At 31.6% G+C, this 11,333-nt stretch overlaps 1 protein-coding gene across 1 annotated transcript; it reads left to right on the top strand.

The window, feature by feature from the left end:
* The first annotated feature begins 742 nt into the window (after positions 1 to 742).
* On the top strand, positions 743 to 2,710 carry LOC126894201 (uncharacterized). Its single transcript, XM_050665030.1, has 2 exons — positions 743 to 878; positions 1,309 to 2,710. The coding sequence occupies exons 1-2, from the start codon at positions 794 to 796 to the stop codon at positions 2,616 to 2,618; spliced, it is 1,395 nt and encodes a 464-aa protein (XP_050520987.1). The 5' UTR covers positions 743 to 793; the 3' UTR covers positions 2,619 to 2,710.
* Positions 2,711 to 11,333: the final 8,623 nt, after the last annotated feature.

Genomic DNA, 11,333 nt, shown 5'->3' with positions numbered 1-11,333 from the left:
GAAAAAGTTAAAAAAAAAGGTTACTGAAAGGTGTTTTAGTTCACTTAAACGAGTGGTTTTGAAGAATAAAAGGTGTGAAAATGGGTTGTTTTTTAATAAAAGTACATGTTTAATATCGATTTCAATTAATATTAAAAGAAATAAAGCAAATGAGTTGTATTTTTGTATAAATAACCGTATGAAATTTAAAAAAATTAAAACGACACGTTAATGTTTAAAATTTTGTGTTTTTGAAGTGTACGTTTACATCTTCAGTTACAAAAATGATTATAAAAGTTAAATAAAAACTTAAATTTATTACAAATTTTACTATTTTGTTTAATAATTATATATGTATATATTTTTTTATTTTTTAGGGAATTATTGTATTGTTTAACTTTCATCAACAATCTTATAGATAAATAAAAAATATATATATATTTATCATTGAAAAGAAAAATGGGGGCCAGTATCCATAAGATATTACATTGTACATACAAAGTTTTATTAAAAAATTCTTATAGATTTATATGAGTTTAAATGTAGTTATAAATGTATGTTATTTTATTTATTACCTATCATACACATGTAGTTGTTTTACTGATAAATTAAACATTTTATTCAATTAAAAAAAAATGTTACAATTTATTTTTAGCTCTGATAATAGAATAGTTACTTTGTATTTTATATCATGTACCAATCTCAAACTTCAATAAAATAATTGGAATCATCAATTTTTCAAACATATAAATATGTCTGCATCTCAACTTGTATTTTAGTTTTAATTTTGTCTGATTTTACCTATAGAAACAAAATGCAGGTATCATTATCTATAGCTTTAGTCTTAGTGGCTGTTGTAGCCATCGAAGGCACTATCATAAGATCTAGTGGAACTGGACGTAAGTATTTATTAAGTTTAAATGTGTTAATATAAATGTTTTTATTAGAAAATTTTCTACTATGCTACGTTTAAAAACAATTTCAAGTATTTGATTAATAATAATTAAAACTATAATTAAATTTTTTTTACTAAATATAATTATTTTGAACTTTACTTGACTCAACTATATTAATGATTGAGTTAATTGAATAAAATTTAACTTAGCCATTTTAGTGTTATTATACTTCACAATGGCTTATTTACGGGAGGGATGACATGGTTCTGTACCCCCGTGTACACATAACTGTAGTAGCGGTGTTATTCTTTATTCTAAGAGTTATTTGGACGCCCGTATAAATTTTCTGATATTGATACTTAATCATATTATTATCGTTTATCGCGTATTAATTTACTCTAACGTTTATATATGAAATATTTAATATTTTTAGAATGGATGAACACTCAAGAAACCCAAAAATATATGTTAGTTAATGATGAATCTGATAATTATTATAATCTTCATAATACGAACATCAACAACAACGTAGACAAAAATATTAACATCGACAGTGGAAATTACTGGTACCCCAACATGTACGAAAAGGACTACAGTTTCTTGGACACTTATGTCGACACAGAAACCTGGGGAAAGAACGACATCGACATCAATCAAACCCCAAATCTAGGCAGGGGTATTGTAAGGAAAATTGCTACTTTGGAAAAAATGATTGCATTGGAACATCAAAATTCTAACTTGATTGGTGTCCATGATATCCAAAACCCAATTATTGTTAACCAAGTGGTCGTCAAAATGTCTCCTTTATCAAGTAGCCAACATCATTTCGTAAATTTTCAAAGTTGTCAACTGAAGAATATCGAAAGTGGTCACTTACAATACTTAAACATTAACCCACATTATGACAACGTTCATGTTCAGTATAAATTCAACCAACTTTCGACCGTTGGTTTATATAAAACCGATTTGCCTGAAATTCAAAACGGACAATTTACCGTCCAAATGAACCACATTCATTGTAACATATCTTCCAGTTTCAGTTCAATTCAAGGAGTCGTCAAACCTGCTCAAGTCGATTATGCTGATGTGTCCGTTACTGACTCACAAGGCCACGAAATCGTAGATCTCTACGAGCCAATAAAGAACAAATACCTGAGCGTTTTAGAAAAGACCGTTGCCGGTGCAATATATGACTCGACCTACAAGGGATTATTAGCAAACCTCAAAAATGAAATTATTACTCCTTTCGATGCTGTTCAAACTGGTGGATTCGGTAAGTTGTACGACATGAGCTGGGTTGAAAACAATCTTCAATTGAAATTAAACAACATTGGTTCTCAATTGTTAAGCGTCAACAACAATAAAATTGACTCAATGTCCTTTGTCTACTTAAACACCAACAGTTACAAATTACGCTTCACCACTGACTTGAACAACCTTCAATGGACTGGTGACCTTTTATTGAACTATAACGGAGAACAAGTTCAAGCCAATTCATGTAACTTCAACGCGAACAAAATTGGCATAAATGTAGTAGTTGTCAAGACTGTCAACAACGACCAATGCCGTCAAGTTAAAGTTGACGTAAACATCAATGGTCTTCAACCTAATTGCAACGGCCAATTATCACAAAACCTTGAAACTGTAATGCATCAAAATTTACCCCACTTCATCAAACATTCCTTGGAAGCTTACATGATAAAATCCATCAGCCAAGAAGTTTGTTCGAACCAAAAGTTATAAACAAAATAGTATAATGTACACCCGTAGTTTTCGAACATTTTCTAAATAAAAAAGGTCAATAATTTTAAAAACAGATAAAATTTTGTTTTTTTTTTTGTCTCTATTACCTCTTTGACATATCTATAATTTTATTCTAAAGAAAAATTAACTTAAATTTTTAAACTCGGAGTTAAGTTTTTATTTAAGTAATAGGATTGATTGATGAGAAAATATTGTTATCAGACATAGCATAAAATTGTATTTTTTTATATACTCAAGGGAAAAATCAATAGCGTATCCAAGATTCTGGCTCGGGGTGCTAAAGACGTTTCTTTTTGTCTTATCGCACGCTCTTACTCGTTTTGTTATTTAAAAATGAAATTTTAAACACAATGGCGGACGAATAGATTCACATACATTACAATAATTAGACTCGATAAACTTTCAACGAACGACCAACCGTGTAGAATAATTACACATACAAATAAGCGCACTATTAAATAATTATTTCGAGTAATGAAAGAAATCTAAACTTCCTGTCATAATCTGCACGAGTACTTAGTATCACATGTTTGAATACAATTTCGATAAGCTAAGCTTGTGCACACGGTCGTTCCTAGTAAACTATAATTGAACACATAGGTTGTCGATTATTAAATACAATCCGTTTGTATAATTAGAGTCGTATGCAGACCGCGTGTTAGCCGTGACTTGGAAAACGGCCAGTGTAATTAATCCAGGAGGAAGTATGGTAACAGCACACGGCTTTTCTTCTCCGACAGTCTGAGGACGATTATGGAAGAGCAGAGAAATCATTCGGAAGCACATACGGTGACCGTGTCCCAGTGTCCCGTGACCAATCCTTCGATAATTACATACGCCGCGGACAAACTGTCCCGTTGGGGTTACAATGCAGTGGCCGCTGTGGACACGTTACCAGTACCATGACAGTAGGTTGGTATACCAAGTCTAATAATAATTCGTGTGCTCGGACAATACAAATTACGCTTTTAGAAATACACACACGACCGCCGTTTGACTTGTGTTCATTAATGCAACAACAACAAAAACAATTTTTTATAAAAAAACTAATAATCAACTATTAATAATTATATTATTATGATTATTATTATTACTTTTTTAACAACAGAATAGTATTATCACGAACAAAAATATGTCCGACGCGTTTGCGTGTTCCATAAACGGTAGTAGGTATGTGTTTTTTAAACAATTATTTTGTTCTCCTTTTCATTGGCGGGTAGTGTTCTGTTTTCCTCTCATTATTATGCCTAATCAATGGGTTTAAGTATGTATTTGATAGTTTACACACTGGTGAAGTATTTAAACCCGTTCCGCCGGCTATTAATTGAATTGACGTACAGCTGGGAAATTAAACATAAAGGAACAATGCAATAACAATAATAGATAAAAAACAATTTGTACAATTGCAAGCCGTCGCAACATATCTTTTATCCCGTGGCAACAGGCGGTTAACGTTATAATCACTTTCAGTACCAATATTCAGAGGCGCTCAAAAAAATCTTTCCATAATATAATAATATGATTTATATAATGATATTCTTAAATTAAAATTTAACGAGTGAATACTATAATAAAATTATGTTTCAGAGCATATGTTAAAAAGTCCACAGCCTCAGTATTATACTCAGGGTGTATTGTAAATTTAAAAAATTAAATTAAATTTTTATTTTATCATTTCATTGATATTTAGTACACTGCCAATATATTTGAGAAATAATAAGTACGATAAGGGTTTATTATAATATTTATGTAATTTATTATTATATTAGTATACATAATTTTATGTTTGATACAACTGCAACCATAAAACAAAAAATTGAAATTTATTTTACTTACTGAACGCCCTATAATATATTTACATATTATGTAAATGAATAATTGATATATCAATTACTCTTCGTACTGTTGCAGATGTCAAGGTTTAACTGGAGTTGGTGTTAACATAAAATGAAATATTCTATGAAACTATTATTCTCGGTATTTAAATACATTAAGGTAGTACGTTAAATGGAACATTTTTTTTCGTGACTTCCAGGAGACAAGTAATTAAGTATAAATTGATTAAAAAAAGTGATGAATTCCGAGTAAAAAAATTGAAATTTGAGGTAATAAATGGGAATATTTCCTAGAACACATGAATAATTCATCGGTTTTCCTCGTAAATGCCGTAACGGCCAAAACAAAACGTTTAAAAATAACGATTTTAAAGAATTTCGCTTCGCGCGTAAACTAGTTTTTGTAAAATTATAATAATAGTTTCAAGACTCGAAGAAAGTTTTGTATTTGAATGTAGTCTGCCAGTATGTATATTGAATAATATAGCGGAATAGCTATACATTGGGAACGACATGGTAAAAAAACCATGTGTTTTTACACGGGTCGCCTAGAAATGTATCATCAGTAATATTACAGTTACAGTTATGAATTGAAGTTTTGAAAAATGGTATTTTGTAGGAGCACTAGAAAATTGTCCCTATAAATACATTTCTATTACTCGATGATGGTCGTTTATTAAATAAGGACAAAAATACTCAACGGTTGTTAAGCATACAAGTATTATTCATCAATAGAGACGTGGGGTCATTACAAACGGCAACTTGACACTTGCGAGTTTCTATTTACAATACGTTTGATTGATCACCGGAATTGGCCATTAGCGGACATTCGTTTTGGAATAACCAGTACACAGTGGCCGAAAGTCCGCGGGTCAGCAGCCCGGTCATTAACAGTAATTGGGGGCACGTGTGTACGTCTTCCATTAACCACTTGGGTATACTCGATTGTACACTGGTCATTATAGACACTCTTTGTTTATGTTTGAACGCGACAAGTTTTCCTTGTACTTATCGCCGGATTTTCGAACAACACCTGTACTGCATACAGTTGAATATATGCGTCCAATTTGTTATTTGTTCGCGACTCGTGTTCGACAACGGCATGGGGCCTGACAACAATACCGGAAGAGCCCTCGTGTGAGAGCATTGGTTGCTTTCTCGCTCAATCCTTGTGATGATCGAGAGATTGCAGGTCGTCGATGGCAAAAATAATTACTGTTATTATCGGTAGTAAACCACCAATGACAACGGGGTAACAATAATGAACAGCAACGTGTTTTTATAGATAACATTGACATTATCTGTAGGGTAAAACCAGAGTGTGTTTAGTGTTGTTAATTATTAGCAATACTAAAGACACCACTCGAGTCTTTTCGAAATAGTTTTCACTGCGTTCGGCCGATATGAAATAAATACCTCAGCGAAAACGGTCATTGATGCACAGTGTACTTTTGTATTATTATATGGGAAAAACATTGACATTAATTAAAAAATTAATATCGTGAAAGTTGTTCTTAAGTAATTGCCATGAGTATTAATTATGATTGTTTAGTATACAGTAAAATCTTCACAGACCGTAATAATTCGTTTTTATCATTAAACGTTGAAATTTTCATTGTTTTTTTTCCCTTGGCGATTATAATATTACGAATCGTTACTGAAGAACCTGAAATGACCATCGAACCGTACAGAGTTTTCAGTTACGTTTGAGAAAAAAGGAAGGGTTATGTTTGTTTATGAGAAAATCAATGCAAAGTCGTGACCGTAACACATGATTTTCGATTCCTCGTGTACGATAAGCCAATTTATCTCAACGCGTGCAATTTGTTCTTATCGAAGAAATATATGAATTGTAAATAAAAAATTATTCACGCTCCAATATGTACCAGTGAAATTCCAAGAAACTAATAACGAGTATCAATGTTTCGTTTTCATTTCCTACTTTGTATCTTTGTGCGTGTGTAATGCATTTTTTATTGTTTTTGTTGACCCGTCTGCCTGTCGATCTGAAATGTCTTATTTTAAACACAACCTAATCGTTCACTTTTTCACAAGTCTAATTTCTCGTGCGTATATATTCAAACGCGTGATTGTCATCATCGTATTCCTCAAGTCCTTTGTTCGGTATCGTCAGCGTTTTGCACTAACCATAATTAGCGAATGATTTCATAAAATGAGAACGCTTCGCAGCAGTTATTTTAGCAGGACTATTGATTGCAAAGACTGACGGTGGCAGCACTGGAAAAATGATGCGCATTTCACACTTGTGAAATTCGGCAGATAATCGCGTAGAAGAGTTTAAGAATTCGTCACGGCTAATTGATTACGTAGAATCTGGAACCAGATGTAATTATATCTGTATGTCACATAAACGACGTAGGACCGTGTAGGTAATTGTTTGCCGTACGTATCTCGTGCACATAGCGAAAAAAGTCAATGGGGTGCGTGTACTTAGGTCAAGTGCTCGAAAACGGAACTAATAAGATTGGTCATGGAGGAGGCATTGTGTGTGCGTTCTCAATCAGTCACGGGTACTCGGAAAAATCACCTTCTGGTAGTTCAGACGCATCTGCTCCCGAAATGGGAATCGGTGGATCAGGGGTGCCAAAAAATATGTATAAATCATTGCACCGGCAGACGTTGGTTATTATGCGTGGTTTTTACACGCCTAATAAAAATTAATGACGTAAAAAACGGTAGCAGAACAAAACTAAAAAAAAAAATTTGTAGTGAATTCGACGTGCGTGTAAAAAACAGAAACTGTTAAATGACGCGCAGACATCATTTTGGAAACCATTGAAAGAGACTCTAAGGTTTTTAAATTTGACCTAATAACAATTCGCAAAAAAGGACAAATCGAATGATCTCGGCTGTTGGACATTAAATTGGGCGACTGCGATTCCTAACAATATTACACTAAACATTTGTTCCGAATGCTCTGGTGGATATGACGTTATGATTGATTGTTTATTTTTTGCTTTCCATTTGAAATGTGTTCAGTAAAATATGAATAATCTCCTCGTACATGTTCACTGAACATTAACGAAAATTGAAAATTCATTCAACGAAATAGTTTCGACTAATCGTTTTTTTAAACTATCACATAGTTAATTATTAAAAACCATTGAAAATTCATCTGTAAACAGTCGACTATACTATATGCCTAAGTATTATTACACACTACTTGTTTTAAACAAACAATGAGAGGAGTGAACGTTTGATTTACAGATTATATTTATATTTATGCTAATGTACTTTTAAATACATTATAATTTATGGTAACAAATTGGTAATGTTCATCTCATTGTTTGGTACTAGTATTCATTATGCTAAATCTTCTGTGACAGGTAGCGTCTTCAAAAACGTACTATCGATCAAATAATAATTATATTTATGAATACATAAAGCAAACATTCGTAAGTTAAGCACATTGACTACTTGAAATGACTGCATAGAAAGGTAGTTTTCTATACAAGTACAAGTAGAAAATTAAGAGAACACGCTATGAATATCTATAATATTTTTGAAATAATTAATAGTTGCTCTAGACAAACGTATGCATAAATAATATCTGTAACTTATAATGTATATAATTTTATCCCAATTCAATGTATTAAGTACTATAATATGCTGTTTTTATTCGTAAATATTAATAATTTAAATATCCATTTTGGTTCGACGTTGATTTTTGTCATCGCATGCCATAGGACACTATACTTGCATTCAAACGATTTTATATTATTGTGAGAACTGCGCCCAACTGTCTGGAAAAAAAAACGGAAACAAAATAGTTTGTTTAAAAAAATGTTATTTTACTTGCACCTGTGTCCGCTTTATAGGAATATATATTTGGGTCGGTGTTATAGAAAAAGGGGTTTTATCAAAAGACTGGTATCGTGTTGCTTCCCACGCCTCCATCTACTGTAATTCTAGACGACCAATTGATATTGGTCCGATGAATGAATATGAAACAAAAAACCTCACTCGATATTCCGCGAATATCGTAAAAAATGTACTCACATAAACGCACCCACGATGCTCAAACGACCTAATCAGACGACGTTTTATTAAGCCTATTATATGTCCTTCCTGGACCTTTTTTTACGACCTCTAAGTACCTAGTTCGATGTTTTATTTGTTATTGATTACCTGCGTTGTGAGACAAATTAGCCGTCGTCACACACAGTCACTCAAAAATAAAAAAACTACGATCGATTTCTCAATTGTTATTATCATCAGAAACCGTTCACTCCAACTTAAATTACTATGATTACATTGTAAGGTTCAGTCTCCAAGATATTTTGATTGCACAATTTCAAATCAAAATGTGAGTATGTTGTGTTATTTGTTACGTTACTTAAGACGTTTGGTTTCATCCATTTTGTTAGAATCTTTGATAGATAAAATTCCAACTAATTGTCTAAATCTTACCTACCATTTTTCGCTCTTAAATGAGAATTTTGTTTAATGTATAAAAAACAAGTGCATGGACGCTCGTTGATATAGGCAAGTTCCTCCTGGGAAAATAAATAAAGTAACTGAAATTGTCTCTTCATGCATTTATAGTTATTAAAACCCTATTTCTAGTATTTTTTAAGATACATGAACGTTTTTTTTTTACTATCGCTTTGTTATTAAGAAAGATATACCTAAAAAATGGTGAGTGAAAAAAGTATTTAAAAATTTTGCTCTTTGTTTATTCCTCATTGACCCACCTCAGCACATGTACGGTTACAAATTTCTGTGTTATTATCTGCGATAATAACTAAAAATTAATCAACATATATTGTTCCTTCTCAATTCTAATTAATGTAATAACATAAATTTATAAAATAGAATGAATTATTAGTACTTTGTTGTGATAACGAGTGTAAAAATGTTATCAAAAATAATCGTTAAATGACCTTAAAAATCTAAAAAGTATAAATACTGTTAATTTTAGCTATAATACTGTGTGTATTAAAGGTGAATGATGCTTTTTGACAAAGGTTCCCTAATTGGATTAACCCTTTTTGTAACGCAATATTTCTCATCCTAAAGTAATACAACGCCGTCTTAACGAGCTTATTTAACGAGACTCCCCTACATTGACTCTTTGAACATATTTAGCACAGATTAGCTTATACTAATTCATTAATTTATTCAGTTCTCGTTTATTATGTAGTTTCATAAAAACGACATATCTCCAGGCCATCTCTGCAGACTATTTTTATTCATTTTCTGCTCACACACTACGTAAATAGCTGTAATCGATTATTGTAATGACTTTTCGTTCAGTAGACATTCACAATAGATTCGCTTTTTTTATACACATTATTATTATTATTATTACTGATACTGAGGGGAATAGAAACTTGCACAATGTGTAAGCCAAGGAAGGAAAAAAATGCCCACCAAACGCGTGCCAAACAGCGGGTAACGTGTTAATCCCTCGATGCGTAATATGTACATGTATGAGCCTTTGGTGGGCTTTGACATTTTTTCATGGGAAATATATGGCACCCCATTTTTTATACATAAACATACTATACAAAATTATTATCCGTTTAAAAAATACATATCCGGTGTTTTACTGAGTAATGTTTTCGTACATCTAAAACAGCAATAAAAGCTATTGAATCTATTACATAAATGTGTCTATAAAACGTATAACTTTAACTGTGCAGTGTGTGCACTATGAGTTTATTTTTTGCCGCCTGAAGTTAAACCTATTTGGGAAATCTCTGTACAATCATTATTTTCGTGTAAAGTGAAACTCAATTGGGAAATATAAATAACAACTTTATTAGGTACTAACCGACGACTACTGACAAGACCGATAAAAAGCCATCGGGTAAATATCCAAAAAAAAGTTTCGTTTTTCACGATTTTGACCTCATACAATATAAGACCTATAATCAACCAAGTTATTATAGACCTATTGTAAAATAAAATTTAATTCAGAGTTTTAATTTAGTAATATTTCAAAAAAAAATAACGATTTTGTGTGGCACAAAAATAGTTGTAACACGATTTTTGTAGGGCTCTATTACATATATATCTATGTAAGTATATCTATATACTTACAACTAATGTCAATTTTTTAAGCTAAATTAAAATATTGTAAGATAATGCATTTACACTTAGAGTTAGATTAAAAGTAGACATATCAAACACAAAAATCAGTTTTTTGTGTTCCGAATGATGTCGACCTGAAACCGAATGCTAGTTAACTGAAAATTTCTAAAAGTACATTTCAACTATTCTGTATGAATTGTTTTTTTAACAATTACCTAGATTAAAATAAATATATTGAATGTACAGTTTTAAATATACTTTATTAATTAAAAAAAACACGTCTTTAATCTTCAACTACAATTAAAATTGTTCTTTTAAATTTAAGAGATACTCTAGATATTTCAGTATAATATTAAAATATTATGAATATAAAAAATTTATTGTGTTATTAATGAAGTGGATTTATTTCCATAGTTGTTCGAGGAAACACTGCGCTGTGGATATGTCGCAACCGGAACAGCCGCGCGCCGCCTTACCGACAAGCTGTTTGACAAGCGGATTGGTCAGCACGAGATCCACCTACTGTTAATAATATGCACACGTCAATGTTTTATTCCCCTTTTTTTTTCTTAATGACCTAAATGGCTACACTTCATACAACAACAATATCGTCTTAAAATCATCTACTAAATCACAAAATCCTTCGGTACACTTTTCAATGTGACTGAATAATTTTCAGCGAATGTTTCACAAGTAAATTGTATCAAAAGGATAAAGTAATTTACATATAGATTTTTTTTTGACCAAAACTTATTGATTTTATGTAAAATAAATATCTCTTCATAGCTGAGAAACTGAAATG

The sequence above is a fragment of the Daktulosphaira vitifoliae genome, unplaced genomic scaffold (assembly GCF_025091365.1).
Source record: "Daktulosphaira vitifoliae isolate Bord-2020 unplaced genomic scaffold, ASM2509136v1 Scaffold_1, whole genome shotgun sequence".
Taxonomy (NCBI): Eukaryota; Metazoa; Arthropoda; class Insecta; order Hemiptera; family Phylloxeridae; genus Daktulosphaira; species Daktulosphaira vitifoliae.
This window is presented reverse-complemented; position numbering and strand designations above follow the sequence as displayed.

Bases quoted from the DNA above. Each gene is read 5' to 3' on its own strand.
- LOC126894201 (XM_050665030.1), top strand. From the start codon at position 794: ATGCAGGTATCATTATCTATAGCTTTAGTCTTAGTGGCTGTTGTAGCC. The intron at 879-1,308 runs GTAAGTATTTAT...TAATATTTTTAG, and splicing joins AAGATCTAGTGGAACTGGAC to AATGGATGAACACTCAAGAA.